The sequence below is a fragment of the Crotalus tigris genome, unplaced genomic scaffold, assembly GCF_016545835.1.
Source record: "Crotalus tigris isolate CLP2741 ecotype Arizona unplaced genomic scaffold, ASM1654583v1 scf7180000017667.1391209, whole genome shotgun sequence".
Taxonomy (NCBI): domain Eukaryota; kingdom Metazoa; phylum Chordata; class Lepidosauria; order Squamata; family Viperidae; genus Crotalus; species Crotalus tigris.
Genome location: NW_024096553.1, coordinates 212,012 through 237,981, shown reverse-complemented (window position 1 = coordinate 237,981; position 25,970 = coordinate 212,012). Strand labels below are relative to the sequence as shown.

Here is a 25,970-nt window from a genome sequence, read left to right as displayed (position 1 = left end):
AAAAAGGTTGGACCTATTCAGGGAGGTCCTGAGGACCCATGGTTCTTAGCCTTGATGGTAGTGGAACTCCTCTGAAGACCATCTTCTGGGAGACTTGTTAGCTTTGAAGGGTCCATCATAACAACAGATGGCTGGACTAGATCTAGCAGACTAGATTCCCGCTTATGTTCTTATAAGCTTGGTTAGTATTTTAAGTCTCCAAAACTACATCAGGATATTATTTCCCATGACTGACCTTTGATTTTTCAGCAACGTTACACAAAGGTCCGTTCCACTGGATCAAGACTTTACCAAGATCCATCAGAAAGACGTCACCTTTGTTGAAACTGTCCCAAGAAAGATCAACCTGTTTGGAGATAAAAGAAAAATGCTTATCAATGCACCATGGAAGAGTCCAGCACAGGTAGTCCTCGACTTACAACCACAATGGAGTCCAAAATTTATGAGGCAACTGTTAAGTGAGTTTTGCCCCATTTAACGACCTTTCTTGCCACACTGTGAATCACTGCAGTTGTTAAGTTAGTAACAGAGTTGTTAAGTGAATCTGGTTTCCCCATTGATTTTGCTTGTCAGAAAGTCGCAAAAGGGGATCACATGACCCTGGGATGCTGCAACTGTCAGTTGCCAACTATCTGAATTTGGATCGTGTGAATTGCTGTAGAAAATAAGAAAGATGACCTTGGTAGAGAGAAGCCAGTTCTGTTATCAAAGTGGCAAGAATAAAAATATTGTGTCAAGAATGAAACTTCAGCAGCTACGTGCCTCTTCATTTCAACTTGCCATTAGAGAAAGGGAGGAGGGAGGTATTGCTTTAGAATGGATTAGATGGAGAAACGAAACTCCTACAATTCTGCTGAGGATGTGAGAGTCTGAAAGCTTTCCAAGGACACTGCAGCAGGTGTGGAGAGGAAGCGGATGGTTCCCATAACAAAGTGAAATTGTTTACATGGAATATGTGAGAGGTTGAGGGTTTGTCTATTGTTTATGTCAATGAATTGATTTAACAGCTAATTAGCTTATGTAACGTAAGATGTAAGATGTAATGATGGGAATGACTCAGCAGGGTCTGTGCCTCTTTAAGAGCCTTTGTATAAAGGGAAGGCTCCACTGAGGTGTTTTCTCTCTTCTGTTATCTGAGGACTCCCTGTATTATACGACTTGCCCCCAGATGTTGTGGGTGCTCCAACCCTGGAGGTTTTTAAGAAGAGACTGGACAAGCATTTGTCTGAAATGGTATAGGGTTTCCAGCTGAGCAGAGGATTGGACTAGATGATCTCCGAGGCCCCTTTCAACTCTGTTACTCTGTTAATCTGTTACAATCCTGAAAAAATTAGTTTTAGCTTTTCTGTGAGTTTATCTCCCGGTCTGGACAGTGGCATCTACTGAAGTTTAGTTTTGAGAATGCAAATATATTAAATACAGTACACATCAGGGGAGGGGCTACCCTTACCTCTGTAGCTGTCACATGCTTCTTGCCCTTAACATGAAGGAGTCGTTTGATGTTGTACACATTGGTCTCAACATGCTTGAATCCTGAAGCTGTTCCTCCCTTTTTGTAGCTGTTGAAAACAAGGCTTCATATTTAATCATACATGGGGAATGTTTTCAGAAAAACAGTCGGGTACGCTGAAGAAGTTGGTCAAAGAGCTAGTTAGAACTTACTTTAATTTTTTTAAAAAGAATAAGTTACTAGACCTCACTGTTACAGATAGTCCTCAACTTATAGCATAACCATCAGGGAATTTTCCAGTTAGGGTTGTAATGGTCAACTTGATTTTACAATCTTTTTTCTTCCCAGCAGTCGTTACGTGTTTTTGCTGAATCTCAGAAGGAAATGCTAGTTTTCAGCAAAAACATTGTAAATCGCAAGGATGTGATTGTAGGATGCTGCAAATGGCTATAATTGTAGATGGGTTGCTGAGTACTTGAAATGTGGCCCCATGACTGCAGAGGGAAGGGGCAGCTGTGAAAACTTTGGAACTGAGTCATAAATACACACATACACACATATACACACACACACATACGGGAAGGTCTGTTGTATTTTCGAATAGTTGCTAAGCAACCGGTGAAAAGTTGAGGACCATTCAAATTAGCGTATTGTTGAACAAGTGAGCAGAACTAAAATAAAAGAAAGGGGAGATTGGTAGAATCTTTGTTCATTGCACAAACAGGTTTTCTGGTTCCCATCACTCACATGATGCCTTTCTTGAAATAACTTTTGAAAGCAGCCGATTCGTGTCCTTGAACCTCCCGATGCTGTATTGCTTTTCCTCCCAAGGCATCATCCATCTGAGTGACATAGAAAGCAGCAGATCCTTGTTCATCCTGAGTGGCATCACGCCCAATCCAATAGTGGAGATCAGTGGCAAAACTATGTTGCCTCTTTGTATTCTGGAAGGGAACAAGCAATGGCGTTGAACGACTTTCCAGTTGGCGTGGATAGAAAGTCGGGAAAAGAAAGAACCTTATTTATTTTTTAAACCATGGTAAAATAATGCCAAAACACAGTGTAGATCGGGGTAGGCCACTTTGGCTCTTTTATGACTTGTGGACTTCAACTCCCAGAATTCCTGAGCCAGCATGGCTCAGCATGGAAACCTCTCCCTTTTCCCTCAGCATGGCTGGCTCAGGAATTCTGGGAGTTGAAGTCCACGAGTGATAAAAGAGCCAAAGTGGCCTATCTCTGGCCTAGGTCTAGGCCGCTTTATGACTCGTGGACTTCAACTCCCAGAATTCCTGAGCCAGCATGGCTCAGCATGGAAACCTCTCCCTTTCCCCTCAGCATGGCTGGCTCAGGAATTCTGGGAGTTGAAGTCCATGAGTCATAAAAGTGCCTAGGTGGCCTACCCCTGATATAGATAATCCTTGACTTAAAAGCCTGGAGCAGGGGTCTCCAAACATGGCCCTTTTATGACTTGTGGACTTCAACTCCCAGAATTCCTCAGCCAGCGTGCCTAGCTGAAGAATTCTGGAGTTGAAGTCCACAAGTCATAAAAGGGCCAAATTTGAAGACCCCTGGCCTGGAGACTAAAACATATGAAGAACAGTTGTAGGATTTGGGAATTTCCAGTATAGAGAAAAGAAGGACTGGGGGGGGGGGGAACATGATAGCAGTCTTCCAGTATTTAAGGGGCTGTCACAGAGAGGAGAGGGTCAACCTATTCTCTAAAGCACCAGAAGGCAGGACAAGAAGCAATGGTTGGAAACTCATCAAGGAGAGAAGCAACCTGGAACCAAGGAGAAACTTCCTAACAGTGAGAACAATTAGCCAATGGAATAACCTGCCTTCGGAAATCATGGACGGTCCATCGCTGGAGGCTTTTAAGAAGAGACTGGACAGCCACTTGTCTGAGATGGTATAGGTTCTCCTGCTTGAGCAGGGGGCTGGACTAGAAGACCTCCAAGGTCCCTTCCAGCTCTATATTGATTCTGATCCTGACTTACAGCTACAAGTTAAGCTAGACAGTTATTAAGTGAGTTTTGCTCCATTTGACAACTTTTTTCCGTAGTTATTAAATGGAACACTGCTGTTGTTAAGTTAGTAACATATTAAATTAGTAACATAAGTATGCTTATGTTACTATGCAGAATATTTTTAGAGAGCTGAATGTAATGAAATTTCATTTTAATGTATGCTGATTACTGTACATTTAAAGTTTCTATTCTATTCTATTCTATTCTATTCTATTCTATTCTATTCTATTCTATTCTATTCTATTCTATATCCTATCCTATCCTATCCTATTCTATATCCTATCCTATCCTATCCTATCCTATCCTATCCTATCCTATCCTATTCTATTCTATATCCTATCCTATCCTATTCTATATCCTATGCTATGCTATGCTATCCTATCATATCCTATCCTATCTTATCCTATCCTATTTTATTCTATTCTATATCCTATCCTATCCTATTCTATATTCTATTCTATCCTATTCTATATCCTATCCTATGCTATGCTATGCTATGCTATGCTATCCTATCCTATCTTATCCTATCCTATCCTATCCTATCCTATCCTATCCTATCCTATCCTATTCTATATTCTATTCTATCCTATTCTATATCCTATCCTATCCTATCCTATCCTATTCTATTCTATTCTATATCCTATCCTATCCTATTCTATATCCTATGCTATGCTATGCTATGCTATGCTATGCTATGCTATGCTATGCTATGCTATCCTATCCTATCCTATCCTATCCTATCCTATTCTATTTTATTCTATTCTATATCCTATCCTATCTTATCCTATTTGAATCTGGCTTCCTCAGAAGGAACTTGGAAAGTTCCAAGAAAGTTCCACACCTATTTGCACTCTGATTCAGGTGACTCTGAGGGCACAGATAAACCTCCAAATGGCCTCAACGACTCTCAGAGGGAAGACTAATAACCAGATGACTGCCAAGAATATAAATCCTTCCTCCTCCACATTCAGTTAAAACTGAAGAATCTTCTTGGATAAGAAGTGAAACATCTTCAAGGAAAAACAAAGTCCAATTGCCTTTTTTAAAAAAAAAAGCAGCTTTGCGAACTGGTTTATTTTTTAAACAATTGTAGAATAATGCCAAAGCATAGTATGAAATGTTAGGAAGTTGTATAGAAGAGTAACCTTAATTATATTTCTAGTGGAATCTCACAAATCCTTTTTTTCTGTGATTTGTTTTAAAACAATAAAATGATGAGACAGAAGAGACTCAGTGGATAAAATTGGTTTCTTGCTACAGAAAATAATTCTAACTATAGTTAGTACTTGATTTACGATTACAGCTGTGACCAAAACTTCCCTTGCTAAGCAAAGCTGTTGTGAAGTGAATTGTGCCCAGTTTTATAACCTTTTTTTTTTTTGCCACGGTGGTTAAGCAAATCACTCTAGTTGTTACGCAAATCACTGCAAACGTTAAGAAAATCTCGCTTCCTCCATTGACTTTGCTTGTTAGAAGCTTGGCGGGAAGATTGCAAAAAGGGATCACATGACCCTGGGACACTGCAACCATTGTATAGACATGCTGGTATCTTTGTGCCTGAATTTTAATCATGTGACCATCGTAAGTGTGAGGATCCATTGTAAGCCACTGTTCAGTGCTGCTCTTACTTTAATTAGGGGTGCCAAACTGCTGGCCAGCAGGCTGGATGTATCATTTGGAAGCCGCACCCACCCCATTGCCGGCAATGTCAAAACCGTCCCGATACGTTGCATGACGTCACGTGATGTCGTGAGTTTGACATGTCTGCTTTGAATGGTCAGTAAATAAATGGCTATAATTCAAGGACTACTGGCAAATTATTCCAAAGTAATACATACCCAGGCTCCCCCATTTCCTGTCTCCAGTAAAATATGCAATAGAATAGAATAGAACAACAGAGTTGGAAGGGACCTTGTAGGCCAGTGGTTCTCAACCTTTTTAATGCCGCAACCCCCCAACTGGTCGTAAGTCGAGGACTACTCAACCGGTCGTAAGTCAAGGACTACTCAACCGGTGCAGCACCGTTTGCAGAATGGGACTTTTGGAGGGCTCAGCAGGGCAGAGACAGCCTGGACAATTCCTATTGGCTTTGAAAGCCAATAGAATTAGACTCTATTCAAGAGAGTCTATTCTATTGGCTTTCAAAAGCCAATAGAATAAAAGGGAGTAGCACAGCTAAGGAAAAGGGGAAAAAAATAGCGGACTGCGTTGTTTGGCGACCCTCGTGAAATGGTCGTTTGACCCCAAATGGGGTCCTGACCCACAGGTTGAGAACCACTGTTGTGGGCCATCTAGTCCAACCTACCAATATTTTAAATATTTTAAAACATGAAAGTTGAAAAATCAGGGGGAAAACCCTCCTGCCTAGAAATCTTGCTGAAATGGCATTCTTTGAAGTGGCCAGACACCAAAACGGCAATGGTAATAACAAAAACCGGACTTACATAAATGTCTGAATCTGATTTAATGTTGGTTTCAGTTAGTTTCAGCTTAATTTCACCAAGATAGAATGGCTGAAGCTTCATTAAGAGGACAATGTTAAGGTTGACATTAGAAGAATAAGGAAGTTGATCCAGAAATTTAAAAATTAGCTGACTGAATTTCATTTGAAGACAAAATAGTGAGACCAATCTGCAATCATAGTTAATGTTACTTTAAATCACTAAAAATCTTTGCATCTAAATCTCTACTTTATAAATAGAAGATGCTAAATCCAACCGCTTTGGGTTCATTTTAGAGGATTTTTTTCTCCTTCAATGTATGGGTCTTGATAACTTTAAGACTTGTGGACTTCAGCTCCCAGAATTCCTCAGCCAGCATGTTGACTTCAACTCCCAGAATTCCTCAGCCAGCATGTCGACTTCAACTCCCAGAATTCCTCAGCCAGCCATGTTGTGGTAGAGAATTCTGGGAGTTGAAGTCTACAAGTCTTAAAATTGAAACATTTGGAGACCCCCTACTCTAGTGCATAACATATTTATTTCAATTATCCTTTCTCCACTGTAGCTTACATTTAATATGATGTAGCAGTCTCCTTCGAAGAAACTCCCATAAGCCTTTGCGGGAATAGGATCCATCTTCATATTCTGAAACAGAAGAGAAGAGATAATATGCTGGATGGAAACTAATCAAGGAGAGAAGCAACCCAGCAATAAGGAGAAACTTCCTAACAGTGAGGATAATTAACCAGTGGAACAGCTTGCCACCAGAAGTTGTGGGTGCTTCATCACAAGGCTTTTAAGAAAAGATTGAACAGGGGTTTATATGAAATGGTATAGGCCAGGGGTAGGCAACCTTGGCTCTTTTATGACTCTTGGACTTCAAATCCCAGAATTCCTGAGCCAGCCATACTGAGGGGAAGGGAAAGGTTTCCAAGTGAGCTATGCTGGCTCAGGAATTCTGGGAGTTGAAGTCCACAAGTCATAAAGCAGCCTAGGCCTAGGCTAAAAGTAGGCCACCTTGGCTCTTTTTGACTCATGGACTTCAACTCCCAGAATTCCTGAGCCAGCCATGCTGAGGGGAAAGGGTTTCCAAGCTGAGCCACGCTGGCTCAGGAATTCTGGGAGTTGAAGTCCACGAGTCATAAAAGAGCCAAGGTTGCCTACCCGTGGTATAGGTTCTCCTGCTTAGTGGGGGAGGGGGGTTGGAAGACCTCCAAGGTCCCTTCCAGCCCTATTCTGATTGATTGAATTCCTCGTAAAATGCTTTGGGAAGTGGCAAAGAAATCCCATAAATAAAAAAATAAAAATGTTTATCATACAGCAGTAGAACCAGAAAAGCGTTGGTGAGAAAGAAAAAACTTATGCAATAATAAAAAAAACAACAAGTAAGCCCAAACAACTACAAAAGAGATGGACAGCTGCATAAATAATTACATAATAAGATAAGATAATCTTTATGTCATTTTTCTGTGTACACACTGCCACGTAGGAAAAAAATTATATTCTGATGCCCACTCTCAATATATATATATATATACATACATGCATGCATACATACATACATACATACATATTTGTTTTCTGAGGTTTTCGCGGGTGTTTGTATGTAGGTCTTTGGTTGTTCGGGTTTTCTCCCGCGTAAAATTGGAAGTGTCTTGGCGACGTTTCGACAAAGTCCCATTCGTCATCTTCAGGCTGGTGTTTTCAGCTTCGTGCTTACAATTTTACGCGGGAGAAAACCCGAATAACCAAAGACCTACATACATACATATCCATACACATACATATACATATGCTGTGTTTATAAAATAGAATTAGAATTAGAATTAAATGGAGTGGAACAGAGCTGGAATGGAATGGAATGAAATGGAAACAATGGAATAGAATAGAATAGAATAGGAATAAGAATAGAATAGAATAGAATAGAATAGAATAGAATAGAATAGAATAGAATAGAATAGAATAGAATAGAATAGGAATAAGAATAGAATAGAATAGAATAGAATAGAATAGAATAGAATAGAATAGAATAGGGAACGGAATAGAATAGGTCAGTGGTGGCGAACCTATGGCACGCGTGCCAGAGGCGGCACCCGGAGCCCTCTCTGTGGGCACGCGTGCTGTCACCCCACCTCCCCGTGGCCCCCTCCTCACCAGCAGCCTCGCTGGAGGAGAATCGCCCCCAGCTGCGGCTCACACTGAGCAGCGCAGCCAAGGACATAGCTGGGCAGCAGGGACACAACTCCGCCCTCACACCCCACAGCATGCAATGATGCTGCGGGGTGTGGGTGGAGGACATGGCTGCTATGGTGCTGCAGGGCTGCCTGGGTGATGTGTTGCGGGCCATGGAGACGGTGCTTGTGCCTGCAGGTGGGCGGGGCAGGTCAGCAGGTGGGGGCGGGTGGAGCCGGAGCAGGCAGGGTGGGAGGCAAAGCGGGGCAGGGGACGGGTTTTGGGCACTCAGTCTCTAAAAGGTTCGCCATCACTGGAATAGGGAACAGAATAGAATAGGGAATGGAATGAAATGGAATAGAATAGAATAGAATAGAATAGAATAGAAAATATGGAATGGAATAGAATGGAATGGAAAAGAATAGAATAGAGTAATGATAGAATAGAATGGAATGGAATAGAATAGAATAGAATAGGAATAAGAATAGAATAGAATAGAATATAATAGAATAGAATAGAATAGGAATAAGAATAGAATAGAATAGAATAGAATAGAATAGAATAGAATAGAATAGAATAGAATAGAATAGAAATAGAAATAGATGGGATGGGATGGGATGGGATAGGATACAATAGAATAGAATAGAATAGAATAGAATAGAATAGAATAGAATAGAATAGAATAGAATAGAATAGAATAGAATAGAATAGGGAAAAGTGACTTATGACCGTTATGACTTATAATTTGACAACTGCAGGGATTCACTTAAGAACTGTGGCAAGAACGGTTGTAAACTGGGGCAAAATTTATTTAACAAATCTCTCACTTAGCAATATAAAGTTCAGGGTCATTTGTGGTTGTAAGTCAAGGACTACTTGTACTCTTTTTTTCCTTTACATCTTTCTCTCTCCTTTTCTTATTTTTCTAACTATTATGTTTTCTATATTTTTAACATAATCAAACTTAATAAAAGTTACACACATACATATTCCACAGCTAAGCCTTTTCCTGCTTCTTCTTTTGTGCTACAAGCTGTTGTAATTCAGGAAGTTTATCAGCCCAAATTAACATGATTTCTTCTGAGTAGAGTAGAGTAGAGTAGAGTAGAGTAGAGTAGAGTAGAGTAGAGCTGGAAGGGACCTTGGAGGTCTTCTAGTCCAGCCCCCTGCTCAAGCAGGAGAAGCTATACCATTTCAGATAAGTGACTGTCTAGTCTCTTCTTAAAAATTTGTGGTTATGGTCTGTATCTTAACATCAGGCTTCCTTAACTTTGAGTTCTGAGGTCCAAACTATGATCCAGAATTTGGGTATGTCTAGTCCAGGGGTAGAGAACCTTGGCTCTTTTATGATTTATGGACTTCAATACCCAGAATTCCTGAACCAGCCATGCTGATTCAGGAATTCTGGGAGTTGAAGTCCACAAATCATAAAAGAGCCAAGGTTCCCTACTCCTGATCTAGTCTTAATGAAAAAAAGGACTAGGGGTGACAAGATGTCAGTGTTCCAACATTTAAGGGGCTGTCAGAAAGAAGAGAGGCTCAACCTATTCTCCAAAAAACTTGAAGGCCAGACGTGAAGCAATGCATAGAAACTAATCAAGGAGAGAATCAACCTAGAACTAAGGAAACATTTCCTGACAGTTAGAACAATTAATCAGTGAAAAGACTTGCCTCCAAGGTCCCTTCCAACTGTGTTATTCTGTTATTGCAAGAAGCAGTAGATTATTGGATCTCCATAACTACAAAAGAGACAAGACTTTGTCTTCATCTGATCCAATACTTGAAGCCAAGCATTGCAAATAAAGAATACAAATCTATTCACATTCCAAGATAGAGTTAAACCATTAGACCTTGTTGAGAATGTAAGAATATAAGCGATCAGTCATAGGAGGAGACCCAAACTCCCACTACAGTGAACAAGGACCTACATTCAGTTTTGCTGTTACTAAGATTGTCGGACGAGCAAGTACAAAAACAGCCAGGGAAGTGATTGAAGCCTGGGAAAGAGGTTCTTCGTCAGTCAACGGGAATGCTGATTTACCATCAGCTTATCACATACGTAGGAGGCAAGGGCTTGGCAGTACAAGGAAGCAACAGCCAAAACTTAATAGCTGGCCGACAACACCCCAATCAACATCTAAAAAAACCATACACACACCAGCCCAAAGTACACATTCTGGTGAGAAATACATTTCCTGAGGATGGGCTCCAGTACAAGTCCAAAATCTCACAAAAATCTGGGTGACTGACCCAAATTGGATCCTGCAACATTATCCTGGGACACAGCCTTCATTCTTCTGAGAATTCCTCACTTCAGCCTCATTTTTCCCCATGAAAACGTCTGGAACTTCTAAATATTCCTGGAGTTTCTGTGCACTGCTTTCACATTTCAGAACTCACTGATACCTTTTTTGGGCTTCATTCATTAACCAGGTGAAGTTTTCTGCTTCACCTCACACAAAAGTTGTTGAACTGGATAAGCTGGTTGGTCAGAACAGCATTAAGGCTACAGCTTGATGGCTAAAGGTTGACAGTATTTGTAATCTTTGTCTCAGAGGGTTGCAAATGCTGATTTATTTTTTTATCTGACAAGGTCAGTGATGACTGGTTGAGGCAAGGAGCAGGGAGGCCAATCTTAATCCAGCCAAGACCTCTCTTCCATGTTTGGTTCACAACCCAACTATGCAAAGAAGAGCAACTAAGATGATTAAAGGCCTGGAGACAAAAATATATGAAGAACATTTGCAGGAACAGGGTATGTCTAGTCTAGAGAAAAGAAGGAGGAGGGGGGACATGATAGCAGAGTTCCAGTATCTCAGGGGCTGCCCCAAAGAAGAGGGAGTCAAGCTATTTTCCAAGGCGCCTGAAGGCAGGACAAGAAGCAACGGATGGAAACTAATCAAGGAGAGAAGCAACCTAGAACTAAGGAGAAACTTCCTGACCATGAGAACAATTAATCAGTGGAAAGACTTGCTGTCAGAAATTGTACAGTAGGCGTTCCAACACTGGAGGTTTTCAAGAAGAAACTGGGCAATCATTTATCTGAAATGGTCTAGGGTCTCCTGCCTGAGCAGGGGTTGGACTAGAAGACCTCCAAGGTCCCTTCCAGCTCTCTATTCTGATTGATCAATCATGATTTGTGAAGTACAATTGGATGGATGCAACCACAGCAACAGATAATTTTTAAAAATGTATTATTTATTATGGAGTTTATTTGCTGCCCATCTTGCATCAAACCACTCTGGATGACTTACAGCATAAAAACATTACAAAAAATGTTGCAATCATCCATTGTAAAACAACAAACAGGTAAAATAAAACCACCATATTCTTCAGGTTTGCTCTGTGCATGAACAATGAGTGTCCACTAGGAACCTAGTCCCTATGGTTTATCTGGCTGAGAGATAACCCAGCTAATTTTAATTTATTCTTAAAAAGTAAGTTTAACCAAACCTTGGATGAAACAGGCGCTGACTTTGGAATACGGATTAGCAAGACTTTGGATCTGATTCTAAAAGGTAGGTGCTTCGAGGTTCTTGCTGTTGTTCATTCACTAAGTTGTGTCTGACTCCTTACAACCCCATGGACTACAGCACGCCAGGAACCCCCGTCCTCCACTATCTTTCAGATTTGTTGTGTTGATGACACTATCTAACCATCATCTTATCCTCTGCCATCCCCTTCTCCTTTTGCCTTCCATCTTTCCCAACGCCTTAATTAATTAAATTAAATTAAGTTACAATTAAACCTAATCACAGTGTGATGTGCAGCATGACATTTGCTAACTGACAGCATTGTATAAAAACCAGTTGCATTTGTTAACGACTGAAAAAACTAACTTCAATATATGCTACAATTCTTTGTCGTATATCTCTGCGCAAATGCAATCCCCATGCCTGTTGTAGTTAATCCCTTCCATACAGGTAATCTTTGACATACAACCTCAATGGTCATATGTTGTCACAGTCATAAAGGTCCAGTTTTATGACCTTTTTGTGGTGGTCATTAAGAGAGGAGCAACCTAGAACTAACTTCTAACTTCCTGACAGTGAGAACAATTAACCAGTGGAACAGCCTGCCTCCAGAAGCGGTGAATGCTCCAACACTGGAAGTTTTTAAGAAGAGATTGGACAGCCATTTGTCTGAAACGGTATAGGGTTTCCTGCCTGAGCAGGGGGTTGGACTAGATGACCATCAAGGTGCTTTACAATTCTATTATTATTACTAAGTGAATGTCCTGGTCATTAAATGAATGCTGCCATTGAAAAGTGAAAAAGTAACTTCCAGTTTTCGGCACAACCATCATATAGCACAGTCATGTGACTGTTGGATACTACAGCTGTCCAAAGCGAGGTCACATGACTGGGGGAGCAGATGACCACTGGAACTTTGCAACCCGGTTATAATTTCAGTTGTATATCGGGGATCACAAGCTAAGCAATGCACTGATGTGTCAATCAATACAGACGGGATTTAAATGAAATGATGGTCCCTAGTGGAATAAATTTAATTTTGTGGAAAACATCAATGATATTCCTACCTTGATGGTCCATATTTGGAGACCCAGTTTCTGTTCAATTGGCGGAAGCCCCATTTCTCTTTCAAGATCCGTCATCTTTGATCAGGTTAGGCTGCAAAAACAAACAACAGGTTAATATAAAAAAAGTAATCCTGTAAACTTTTTATTTTTTCCCCTTTCACTATGGAAGCTACAACACCTCGTGCAGGAAGATCCCTGGAGGTCTAATTACTTTAGCATCTCAATTTATATCCCTCCTTTGTGCTCACTCAAGGCAGCAATCACCCGGAAATAGAACAAAATATAAAAATAACTCCTTCTAAAATGATGACGAATCCTATTCAAAGAGACCGGATGAAAAAGGAAAGTTGGATTCCTTTTTTTGTCACAGAAAAATTTGTGTGTTCAGCACAACTGTTGGACAAATGCATTTCCTGGTACAGGAATGAAACAGGAGAGATGGATAGATAGATAGATAGATAGATAGATAGATAGATAGATAGATAGATAGATAGATAGATAGATAGATAGATAGATAGATAGATAGGCAGGCAGGCAGGCAGGCAGGCAGGCAGGCAGATAGATAGATAGATAGATAGATAGATAGATAGATAGATAGATAGATAGGTAGGTAGGTGATAGGTAGGTAGGCGATAGATAGATAGATAGATAGATAGATAGATAGATAGATAGATTGATAGGTAGGTAGGTGATAGATAGATAGATAGATAGATAGATAGATAGATAGATAGATAGATGGATAGTGATTTTCCTCTTTATTTAACAACACAATAGGAAGAAATATAAATGGGATGCAGAAAGAAAAATAAAGAAAAAGAGCAGTGGTCAAATAAACATTGCATCTAGAAGTGTTTCTCGTACAATTTACATGTGTGCGTATGTGTTACATTTAAAAAGTAATAGTTGATGTTTAAACTGTATCCACTGGCAGCCTACCAAAGCTGACTCATCACCACCCTCTCCCATCATGCATTACCTTAATGAGGACTAGTGATCTGCCTCTTTGGATCTAAATCCCTCAGGATATAAGAAACTGCCAACTTCCTATCTTTGCCCTTGACTGGCCTTGTAATTGAACCTGCACAGCCCTACTCCAGTGTAAACCTTGGCTGTATCGGCCAGTAATCAATTGCCCCCCTCCTGCCACCTTTAAAATGGAAAGGATGAACTTCAGATTAAAAAGTTAGGCCCTTTGTCGATTATTTTTCCCGAAGTAGAACTGCATTTAAAAAAAAAAATTTTTGATTTTCTATCATTTATTATTTTCTTCCGCTCCATCGTGGGAACTTTTTATTGTACATACCAAACCTCAAAACTAAACAATCCCTACGCTTTCTCTCCGTCTTCCGGAAAATTGATATTTGCAATAAATCTTTCCAATTGTACTCTTTTCTGATGTTTCAGTTCAAGGGTTTCAAATGTCAGGAGAGGCTGCTGATGAAATCCACCTGGACATCGTCACAAGATGTGCCCTGCCTTTATAGGTGTGAAAACACAGGTGGGTCTAGAATGCAAAAGCCTTTGCATATAAGACAACTGCCTGACTATTTCCAAAGCTGGAGAAGAGAAAGTAAAAAACTGCCAACAACATTATTCAGATTCTGTTTTTCTGAGAAAAAGGTTGCTTTTCTCTAACCACGTTGAAAAAGAAATGTTAAGTCAAGGCAGCTCGTTTTGGTACATTCAAAACGGGCAATTACTACCAAACAAAGGGCTAAAATAGGAACTTATTTGATGTCCCACCTCATGATTCCATTTGGCACTCAGTCTGCTCAAATAACTAACTTCTAATTATTTTTAGACAAAACTATATTTTTACAGAGACACACAGTCGTTTTCGGAATTAAAGTTCTTGGCCGAAGTGACCAAAAGTAATAATCATGTCCAGTTGAATGACTTCAGAACTTTTGTGCATCTGGGGATGAGGCCACCTAGTCTTTTCTTGATATCAAACCTATTCTAAAATGAGGGTGCCCAGCATCCCTCACGGATCAGAATTCGTCACCTGAACAAAATCTGGAAATAGATGATCAAGAACCAGTTTGGTCTAATGGTTAAGGCAGCAGGTTGGAAAGTAAGCAACTATGGGTTCAAGTCCCACCTTAGGCATGAAAACCTGGTGACTCGGCCAATCACCAGGAGACAGCGAGTTTTAGTTCAGCCTTAGGCACGAAAACCTGGTGACTGGGCCAATCACCAGGAGATAGCGAGTTTTAGTTCAGCCTTAGGCACGAAAACCTGGTGACTGGGCCAATCACCAGGAGATAGCGAGTTCTAGTCCTGCCTTAGGCATGAAAGCCAACTGGGTGACTTTGGGCCAGTCACCAGGAGACGGTGAGTTCTAGTCCTGCCTTAGACATGAAAGCCAGCTGAGTGACTTTGGGCCAATCACTAGGAGACAGTGAGTTCTAGTCCCGCCTTAGACATGAAAGCCAGCTGGTGACTTTGGACCAATTACCAGGAGACGGTGAGTTCTAGTCCCGCCTTAGACATGAAAGCCAGCTGGGTGACTTTGGGCCAAACACCAGGAGACGGTGAGTTCTAGTCCTGCATTAGACATGAAAGCCAGCTGGGTGACTTTGGGCCAATCACTCTGTCTCAGCCCAACCTACCTCACAGGGATGTTGTGGGGAAAATAGGAGAAGGGGGGTTTATTGGATGTGTTTGCCACCTTGAGTTACATATTTGTAAAAATAACAATGGTGGGATATAAATTAACACATAAATAAAATAAATAAAAAGTGCATCAGAAGAGCCCCTTAGAAAGGAAATCTGCTTTGGAGAATGAATTGACCAGATCAATAAATTTAGAGGAAGAGGCAATAAAATTTGGTTCTGAGGCTAATCTTCAACAACCAGAGAAAAATTAAGGCTGAGAGGTTGAGGCATCAGCAGGCCCCTTTATTTGTTTATCACCGATGCTTCTAATTCTCCTAACTTATTTATTTGCTCGATTTATACCCACCTCGGAAGCCATTATGATGTCAGCCTTCATTCACGAAAATAATGTTCAGTTTCCAAACTGAGAACGCTTATTTATCTGTTAATTTATTATTCCAATGTATATAACTGCCCATTTTTTACATAAGACAGCTTATCAACAATTAACATAATTATTAAACAACCACAAAAAAGAACACTATTCCACCACAATTTTAAAAACAAGAACACTATTCCACCACAATTTTAAAAACAAGAAAAAGCTAATATCAAAAGCATGTCAAAAACCATCAGAAAAAAGTCATAAAACTGATAGCTAAGGTAATCGGGTCTAATAGTTACATGCAGAATTCTGGGAGTTGAAGTCCATGCATACTTGGGAATTCTGGGAGTTGAAGTCCATGCATACTTGGGAATTCTGGGAGTTGAAGTCAATGCATACTGGGGAATTCTGGGAGTTGAAGTCCACACATACTGGGGAATTCTGGAAGTCCATGCATACTGGGGAATTCTGGGAGTTGAAGTCAATGCATACTGGGGAATTCTGGGAGTTGAAGTCCACGCATACTGGAGAAATCTGGGAGTTGAAGTTCACGCATACTGCGGAATTCTGGGAGTTGAAGTCCACCCAAGCTGGACAGAACATTCTGGAAATTCAGGTCCACCCCTGCTGGCTCGGGAATTCTGAGAGTTAAAGTCCACACATCTCTTAAATTTGCTGAGGTTGTCATAAAGCAAAACATCAGTCCTTCTCTTTTCTGGATAGGAAAACACTGGATTCTTTGGCAAAGCTGAAAGCTATGCTTTCGCCAATAGCTTGGAATTATCCCAGGGGTGTGTGGAAGGACAGGCTCAAGAAACAAAGTTTGGTATTCAGGTTATCTCTAAGGAGCACACCTGGCTGGGGAATTCTGAGAATTGAAGTCCACACATCTTCAAGGTCAAAATTCAAACAAACGGTGGTTTTCAGAATAGGATTGCAAGCTTTTGTATAAGACAGTGGTTCTCAACCTTTTTAATGCCGCGACCCCCAACCGGTCGTAAGTCGAGGACTACTCAGCTGGTGCAGCACCGTTTGCAGAATGGGACTTTTGGCGGGCTCAGCAGGGCAGAGACAGCCTGGACAATTCCTATTGGCTTTTGAAAGCCAATAGAATGAGACTCTATTCAAGAGAGTGTATTCTATTGGCTTTCAAAAGCCAATAGAATAAAAGGGAGTAGCACAGCTAAGGAAAAGGGGGAAAAAATGGTGGACTGCGTTGTTTGGCGACCCTCGTGAAATGGTCATTCGACCCCAACTGGGGTCCCGACCCACAGGTTGAGAACCACTGGTATAAGAGGTCTGGGTGTGCCTTTTTTAATTTAACTGTAACATTAACAGAGTTGGAAGGGACCTTGGAGGTCATCTAGTCCAGTCTGCTGCTTTCAGACAAATAGCTGTCCAATCACTTCTTAAAAACCTCCAACGAGGTTTAGCAAGGAAGAGGGGATCAAGCTATTCTCCAAAGCATCTGAATCTTGTCCCAGAAGCAACGGGTGGAAATTCTTCAGAGAGAAACAACCGAGAACTAAGGAGAAATTTCATGACTGTTAGAACAATTAATCAATGGAACAACCTGCCTTCAGAGATTGTGGGTGCTCCATCAGTGGAGGTTTTTAAGAATTTGAACAGCCATTTGTCTGAAATGGTACAGGATTTCCTGCTTGAGCAGGGGTTGGACTAGATGACCACTAAGGTCCCTTCCAACTCTGTTACTGTTACAGTTAAATGTACAAAAGCTGCTTCCAATTCTAATTCTTAAGCTGAAAGGAAAGGGGCACCAGATTTCTCCTCCTCTCCTCCCTAAATGAGAAGCTTAAACAGAAAAACAAAATCTACCTTTTTTGGGGAGGGAAACCTCTTTTGGCTTTAATATGTGAAAATTATTTTTAATTAGTATGTTTTATTGGGTTTTTTCTGCTATTATGTTCTAGGTCTGCATGGATCTGTTTTAACTGTCAGCTCTTTTGATAGGGGATTGCATAGGAAGTGGTAGCTATAAATGCCACATTGGAATAATAATAATATCAAGAGTAATAATAGTTGAAAACTGGCACCACATCCGCATATCGAGGCAGGAAATAAATAGAAATTCAAATGGAGGGCCTACAATATGTTCGCCATAATTAAAAGCTCTCCAAAATTCACCCCCCAAAACAAACACACACCTCTACAAGAAATGTAAGGTACGGGGTGTGGCTGAAAGGAAGAGAAAAGGTGATTATTGTGGCTTAACTGGAATGCCACCCCCTCAAGGAAAACTTCGCCTTGAGACACAAAACTGGTTTTTTGCTTCATTGGTTCCAGGCATTCACCTTCCTCCATCCTGCAAAGAAATCTCTTTTCAGGCAAGAAGCAGAAACAACCAGAAAACTCCAAATCTGCCTTCAGGGGACGAACAAAAAAAGTCAAAATGGCTTGCTAGTTTAATGAAAAGAAAGACCACGAGTGATATGATGGCAATATTCCAGTATTTGAGGGGATGCCACAAAGAAGGGGTTGTGTGTCAACTTATTCTCCAAAGCACCAGGAAAAGAAGCAACAGATGGAAATTGATCAAGGAGAGAAGCAACCTGGAATTAAGGAGAAATTTCCTGACAGTGAGGACAATTAACCAGTGGAACAACCTGTCTCCAGAAGCTGTGAGTGCTCCAACACTGGAGGTTTTTAAGAAGAGACTGGACAGCCATTTGTCCGAAATAGTATATCTTCCTACTTGAGCAGGAGGTTGGACTAGAAGGCCTCCAGGGTCCCTTCCAACTCTGTTATTCTGTTACTCGTGTTATTTGTTTTTTTTATGCACATCACACATGATGTGCATCACGTATCAAAAATGTAAAGAGCATGGATCACTTTGGTGTGGCTGCCATCTTGCTTTTATAACCTCGTTCTTTGATCATCCCTGTCTATCTCACTAAGCCTGGAGGGAATTCATTTTTGCCTGTCTTTGTGGCAATACAAAAGGTGGCTTGCTAATGAATGTACAAGGCATTGTAAATTGTATGTGGTAGCAATTTCCACAGTGTAGAGGCCTTGGCTCTTTTATGACTGGTGGACTTCAACTCCCAGAATTCCTGAGCCAGCATGGCTCGGCTTGCAAACTCTCCCTTTCCCCTCAGCATGGCTGGCTCAGGAATTCTGGGAGTTGAAGTCCACAAGTCATAAAAGAGTCAAGGTGGCCTACCCCTGCCCTATAACAGGGGTCCTCAACCTTGGCAACTTTATGACTTGTGGACTTCAATTCCCAGAATTCCTGAGCCAGCACAGCTCAGCTTCAAAACTCTCCCTTTCCCCTCAGCATGGCTGGCTCAGGAATTCTGGGAATTGAAGTCCACCAGTCATAAAAGAGCCAAAGTGGCCTACCCCAGGGTGTAGTGGTTAAAGGGCTGGTCTAGAAACCAAGAGACAGTGAGTTCTATTCCTGCCTCTGGCATGAAAATTGGCTAGGTGACTTTGGGCCAGTCACCAAGAGATTCTGAGTTCTAATCCCGCCTTAAGCAGAAAAATTGTGCCAGTCTCTTTCTCTCAGCCCAATCCACCTCATAGGGTTGTTGTTGTTGTGTGGAAAATAAGAAGAGGAAGGAGCGTTAGATATGTTCACCATCTTGAGTTATTTCTTTAAAAAAAGGCAGAATAAAACAAACAAACACAGGTCTATATCATTTTCCCAAACATAATCTTTAGGGAAGAGGGGATATCGCAAATTGGAGCTGCAATGATATGATTTATTCTCTGCTTTTGTTTGGCTTCTCTTTTTAGCATTTGCAACTTTTTAAAAAATAATATAACAGTGTTGGCAAATAAGTGGCCGAATACCTTTTCTTTTATGCTGAATCACTGCAAAAATAAATACTTCAGAGATTACCACACTGTAGTGATTGAAAGGCCTTCCATTAATAAATAACTTGTCTATGTAACTCCAAATGTCCTCAGAATAAGTCAAGGGCCTGTCAAGTTTTTGGATAAGGAACAATTCTCCAAAATTATGAATTCAAAGTACAAATAAGGAAAAGGGAGATGTACACCTTTGACCGACACACATGTTGGAAAATCTGTGAAGTAAGGTTTAAAAAGCCTGAGTAGTTAAAAGATCAGAAGCAAAATTTGAATCAGAAATGTGACTATAGCCTTTTCTTTATGCAGAAGTGCTGGACTACAGAACCTATAAGCCCCTGCGCACCTGACAAGCGACGCAAACTGTAGTTGAAGTCATCTGTAGAAGGATAGTTTAGAAAGAAGATATGTAATTTAGTATGGTTTAAAATGGTGTTTCTCATCTCCGGCAAGTTTAAAACAGGCCAGATCAGCCACTGCAAATAACTTCCCTCTGGCTGAATAATACCAAAGCCCAGCCAGATTTCACCCCTGAGAATCTGTGCCTCTGTTTGTTAGATGTGATGGAAATGCTGGTTAAGAGTTGTCACAAGCTAATTCCATAGCAATGGTGCACCACAAGGTCCCCTCATTTCATCCCTATTCCTGCTTCAATGTCAGTCAGAAAAAAACAATCCTGTGGGATTTTTACCTTACAAAAAAGATGTTGAGACTTTGAGAAAAGTGCAGAGAAAAGCAGCTAAGATGATTAAAGGCCCGGCGACTAAAACAAATGAAGAACGGCTGCAGGACTTGGGTTTGACTAGTCTGGAGAAAAGAAGGATTAGGGGTGACATGATAGCAGCCTTCCAGTATTTCAGGGGCTGCCACAAAGAAGGGGAGAGTCAGTCTATTTTCCAAAATACCAAAAGGCATAACAAAAAACAATGGATGGAAACTAATCAAGTAGAAAAGGAACTTGGAATTAAGGAGAAACTTCCTAACAGCGAGGACAATTAACCAGTGGAACTGCTTGCCATCAGAAGTTGTGGGTGCTCCATCACTGGAGGTTTTTAAGAAGAGACTGGACAACCATTTGTCTCGAATGGTATAGTTCAGTGATGGCGAACCTATGGCACGCGTGCCAGAGGCGGCACTCAGAGCCCTCTCCGTGGGCACTCACGCCATCGTCCCAGCCCCACCAGCCCCCGTGGCCCCCTCTTCACCAGCAGCCCCCCAGGAGGAGAGTCACCTCAGGCACAGCCTGCATAGGACATGGCAGCCAGGCAGCAGGTGTGCCATGCCCCATCATGTGCCGATGATGCTGCAGAGCGCGGACAGAGGGTGTGGCCGCTGTGATGCTGCTGGGCCACCTGGGTGATCTAGTGTGGTGGGCCATGGAGGCGGTGGATGGCCCTGCGGGCAGGAGAGGAAGGGGCGAGGTGGGTTTGGGGCACTCGGTCTCTAAAAGGTTTGCCATCACTGGTATAGTTTCTCTTGCCTGAGCGGGGGGTTGGATTAGAACAGTGGTTCTCAACCTTTTTAATGCCGCGACCCTAAACCAGTCGTAAGTCAAGGACTAAACCGGTTGTAAGTCGAGGACTACCCAACCGGTCGTAAGTCAATGACTTTCTCTGCCCGGGAGTGCTGCGCATGTGTGGTGCCACCCCCTGTGCCGGCCAAGGTGTAGCTGGCAAGCGGCAGAGACAGAGCAGGCTGACCACCGGCTGGGCCACCAGCTGGCCCAGCCCAAGGGAGGTAAGGCACCCGCCGGAAAAGGGGGAAAAATGGCGGACAGCCTTGCTTGGCGACCCCCGTGAAATGGTCGATCGACCCCAAATGGGGTCGCGACCCATAGGTTGAGAACCACTGGACTAGAAGACCTCCAAGGTCCCTTCCAGCTCTATTTTGATTTATTGGACCAGAAAAGGTGGTGTCTTTGGTGTGAGGCATTGCTTACAAGGACGTGGAAAGAAAGAGGAGGAGAAGGCTCCATTGACCAGTTTCATTCACCAAGGATGAAAGTTGGGGACTATCGGAGGGCTGCAGAGAAAGACTTCTGACGGAAGAGCACGGAGATTGTAGAAGACTCTGCCAGGGAAATGGCGACCTAAGAGATGGTTCCATTGCTGAAGTATTGACATATGCTACAAGCGCCTGATGGAGGATCAGATTAGAAGCAAGATACACGAAACAGGAGATATCCCAAAAGAGAGAGATACTGTAAGGCCTAATATGCTTTGGGTATTCCCACTGTAGGAATCAGAGGATCTGAGGTGTTGGGTGTGATAGATAGATGGGGCCCCTGAGTTATTTTTCAACAGGAAAAGATGGGACAGGAATGAAAAATTAAGGCCCTTCCTTCTGTCTGGCAACTCTTATGCTGCTGATCAGCTGAATCTTAGGAATGGAGCAAGATATGAAGACGAAACAATGGAAGCCACCTTAAGAGACCATCTAGGGCAGTGATGGCGAACCTTTTAGAGACTGAGTGCCCAAACTGCAACCCAAAACCCACTTATGTATCGTCAGGTGCAAGGTGGGCATGGCCCATTGGGTGGGCGTGGTTTCAGTGATAATGGCAGACTGGGTGGCACTACAAAGTTCAATCAATCAATTCCAACTTTGCGAGATCTTTTTTTCCCCGCGAGAAGTTGAAATTGATTGATTGATTGAATCTTTTTTTTTTTGCACACGGTGGCGAAGGCCTAAAGCAGTGTTTCTCAACCTTGACAATTTTAAGGCATGTGGACTTCAACTCCCAGAATTCCACAACCAGCATTGCTGGCTGTGGAATTCTGGGAGTTGAAGTCCACATGCCTTAAAATTGTCAAGGTTGAGAAACACTGGCCTAAAGCAAAAAGATTTTATAAAACCCAGCTGAAGGCCTAGGACTGGGGCGATGGTGCACATGCCCACAGAGAGGGCTCTGCGTCCCACCTGTGGCATGCGTGCCATAGGTTTGCTACCATGGATCTAGGTGTTTGCAGGGCCAGAGGTTTCCCAGGCTTGCTTTATGGCTCTTTCTAAACTGGGAAGTCAACCCCTCCCCCAAGAGAAAGAAATATTTTTGGGAATATTAAAAGGCAGAATATATTTCCCCAAAGGAATAATGGAGAAGATCTTTAAAAAGGCAGAAACTTCTCTTCCCCTCCCCTCAATCAAACAACTCAGCAGAAACCAGCTTTAGAAATGCAGATGTTATAATCCATTCAGGAAGGTTGGAGCCCTCCAGCTAGATTCAAGCTGAAGAGATTAGGAAAACAAAGAGCCTTAAAATCTACATACCCCACCCAAACTCTAAGACAGGACATAATAGGATTAACCCACCAATGTCAAAGGATCATACTCAGGTCAAATTACATGACACAGGAAATACAAAGCCTCAAACAGGAACAGGAAACAACCTCAAGAGCCCCAGAGGGTATAAAAGTCCACCTCTCTGCTCCATGTGGTCAGTTTTTTTCCAGAGCCATTTTTCTGTCTGGCTTGCCTCTTCAATAAACTACAACTTTCTTTCTAAAGCAGTCTCCATCTTGTTTATTCCCGGCTTGGACTGAACCCTGATGAAGATTTTTCTTTTAAGAAAACACATGCAAAAATATTGAACCAACCAAAAATATACCCTGGATCCCGATATGAGTCACACAAAGGGAATATTCTAGTGATAAAAAAAGCAGAAGGCTTAGGTGCTCAGCTCAGCTCTGCCCTAAAGACATGATGGGAAAAATCAGCTCCATTTGCCTTCGGTCAATATTATCTTTAACAAAAAGAGCTGTTCCTTTGTTAACAATAAATGCACCTGACTTCCTCTTTTTGGCATAAAGCAGCTGTAGATCTCAGCTAGTGCTGGCTTAAATAGCAGTCTTCCAGTATCTCAAGGGCTGCCCCAAAGAAGAGGGGGAGTCAAGCTATTCTCCAAAGCCCCTGAAGGCAGGACAAGAAGCAACGGATGGAAACTAATCAAGGAGAGAAGCAACCTGGAACTAAGGAGAAACTTCCTGACAGTTAGAACAATTAATCAGTGGAATGACTTGTCTCCAAAAGTTGTGGGTGCTCCATCACTGGACGTGTCGTATAGGGTCTCCCGCTTGAGCAGGGGGTTGGACTAGAAGCCCTCTAAGGTCCCTTCCAAGTCTGTTATTCTGTTAAATTAAGTGCAGCTGTTCTGATACCTTCCATATTTCCCAGCCACTGCTTACAATTTTCAATAATTTTGGGGTCTCAGTGCCCGTTGGGGGTGTCAGACTGGGGAAAACTGATTCAGGAAACCACAAAGATAAACTTGAGACTTTTTCTTATGAGCCTGATTTGCCTCTCAAGTGTTAATATGATGTGTAAGGGAGAAACAGCCACATCAAAAAAGCTGGTTGTAGATCTGCTAGAATTGCAGTTCTGCACTTAAACGATTTTGTGTGATTGGAAGATCCAGGAAAACTCAGCTGTAATATTCCGCTGATCATTTAAGGAACAACAACAAAATTGAACCAAAGAACCATTCCTTCTCCTTTACATCTGAGATAAATAATCTTGCAGAACCTAAGTCAAATTGAGCTCCTACCGCAAGCCAAAATGAGTCATTCGCATTGAATGAAACAAGAGATAAGGTGAAAGTCAGAGGAATTTTTACTGTATTCACCAGCAACAAGCCCAGTCTAGATTGTATCTGATGCTGGTTGGAAAAGCACCCCACCTCAAACCTTGTAAAAAACATTCCTCAAATACCAAAAAAAGAAAAGCAAAAAGAAAGAGAAAGAGAGAAAGAGAGAGAGAAAGAAAGAAAGAAAGAAAGAAAGAAAGAAAGAAAGAAAGAAAGAAAGAGGAAGGAAGGAAAGAAAAAGAAAGAAAGAAAGAAAGAAGGAAGGAAAGAAAGAAAAAAGAAAGAAAGAAAGAAAGAAAGAAAGAAAGGAAGGAAGAAAGAAAGAAAGAAAGAAAGAGGAAGGAAGGAAAGAAAAAGAAAGAAAGAAAGAAGGAAGGAAAGAAAGAAAAAAGAAAGAAAGAAAGGAAGAAAGGAAGAAAGAAAGAAAGAAAGAAAGAAAGAAAAAGAAACAAAGAAAGAAAGAAAGAAAGAAAGAAGAGAAAGATTTTAAATTTAGGTTTGCATATCATGATTAAACAAACAGTTATTCAGTTAATCCAGCTGTCTGGGTTTGACAATAGGCCAAACTATCATTTTATTGCTCTGTACAAATACTTCGGAAGGCAATTTTTCAACCGGAGAACACTATTTTGTTTCCTTCAAGCAAGAGACTATTTGCAAAATTAAAGGAACCCCAATCATCCCTTGGCCCTTAGGAAGAGAAAAGGGTTGATCTGCTTCCGCAATTCCAGCCTGAAAAAGGAGCATTGCCTCTAGAAAACACGGCAATCCTAAATTCAACAAGAAAAGCCAGCTGTAAACAAACTGCATTTGTCCCATTTCAATTGCCTGGATAGTAAAATACATCCACCCCTTTCGGGGAGAGGCTGTTAAAGTCCCCTAATTGCTGACCCGAGCTACTTTTTAAGAGAGAGAGAAAAGAATGCAATTTTCTCCTACGTAGCTGGTGATCCGGGCACGTAAGCAAAACCAATCAACCAATCTGTAAATAAAATCAAACCAAGTTCAGCTTTCTTCCTTCTCCAAAAACAATCTAGGAAATTCAGCTTACTTTACAGTCCAGGCTATTCTGTGCTTTTGGGAGGTCCTGCCCACCTGCCTCCAAACCGCTGGGCAAGCTGTCTTTTGAGTTTCTGGCTGGCATCAGCTGCTGTGTAATCTTTGACAAAAGGGGCATGTCGCACGGAAGGTGGTTGCTAACGTGGAAACCTCCCTTGACCAACCACACCCAGCTTTGCCAATGCTACTCACTGGAGAGTTAGACGAAGCAGCTGGAATGTGCTTGTGGTTGCTGGATTTGGCACCTGTAGCAGAGGGAAAAGATTGAGCAACTGCTTCTCACGTAGACCTGGATGGCCCGTCTTGTCAGAACGGGCCAAACCTGGAAGTGGGTCCAAACTGGGCCAGAGAGTCTGACTACAGGTGGTCCTCAACATACGACCACAACTGAGTCCAAAATTTCCGTTGCTAAGCGAGACAGTTGTTAAGTGAGGTTTGCTCCATTTTACAACCTGCCTGGCCGTAGTTGTTAAGTGAATCACTGCGGTTGTTGGTAACACAGTTGTTAAGTGAATCTGGCTTCCCCGTTGACTTTACTTTTGAGAAGAGGGAGTCAAGCTATTCTCCAAAGCGCCTGAAGGCAAGACAAGAAGCAACGGATGGAAACTAATCAAGGAGAGAAGCAACCTGGAACTAAGGAGGAATTTCCTGACTGTTAGAACAATTAACCAGTGGAACAACCTGCCTCCAGAAACGATGAATGCTCCAACACTGGGAGTTTTTAAGAAGAGACTGGACAGCCATTTATCCAAAATGGTATAGGTCAGTGATGGCGAACCTTAGAGACTGAGTGTCCAAACTGCAACCCAAAACCCACTTATGTATAGTCGGGTGCCAGGTGGGCGTGGCCTATTGGGTGGCTGTGGCTGCGGTGATAATGGCAGACTG

The 25,970-nt window shown here is 41.9% G+C and overlaps 1 protein-coding gene across 1 annotated transcript in view; it reads right to left on the bottom strand.

Moving 5' to 3' along the window:
• The window catches only part of LOC120305323 (villin-1-like), a 57,538-nt gene extending 32,318 nt beyond the window's left edge, over window positions 1–25,220 (bottom strand). Inside the window, exons 1-6 of the mRNA XM_039336999.1 lie at window positions 25,075–25,220; window positions 12,631–12,721; window positions 6,489–6,563; window positions 2,198–2,394; window positions 1,451–1,559; window positions 236–346 (exon numbers count right to left, since the gene is read on the bottom strand). Of these exons, the coding sequence (XP_039192933.1) occupies window positions 236–346; window positions 1,451–1,559; window positions 2,198–2,394; window positions 6,489–6,563; window positions 12,631–12,705 (567 nt within the window). The 5' untranslated portion in view covers window positions 12,706–12,721; window positions 25,075–25,220. The remainder of the gene's footprint in view (window positions 1–235; window positions 347–1,450; window positions 1,560–2,197; window positions 2,395–6,488; window positions 6,564–12,630; window positions 12,722–25,074) is intronic.
• Between the last annotated feature and the right edge of the window lie 750 nt (window positions 25,221–25,970).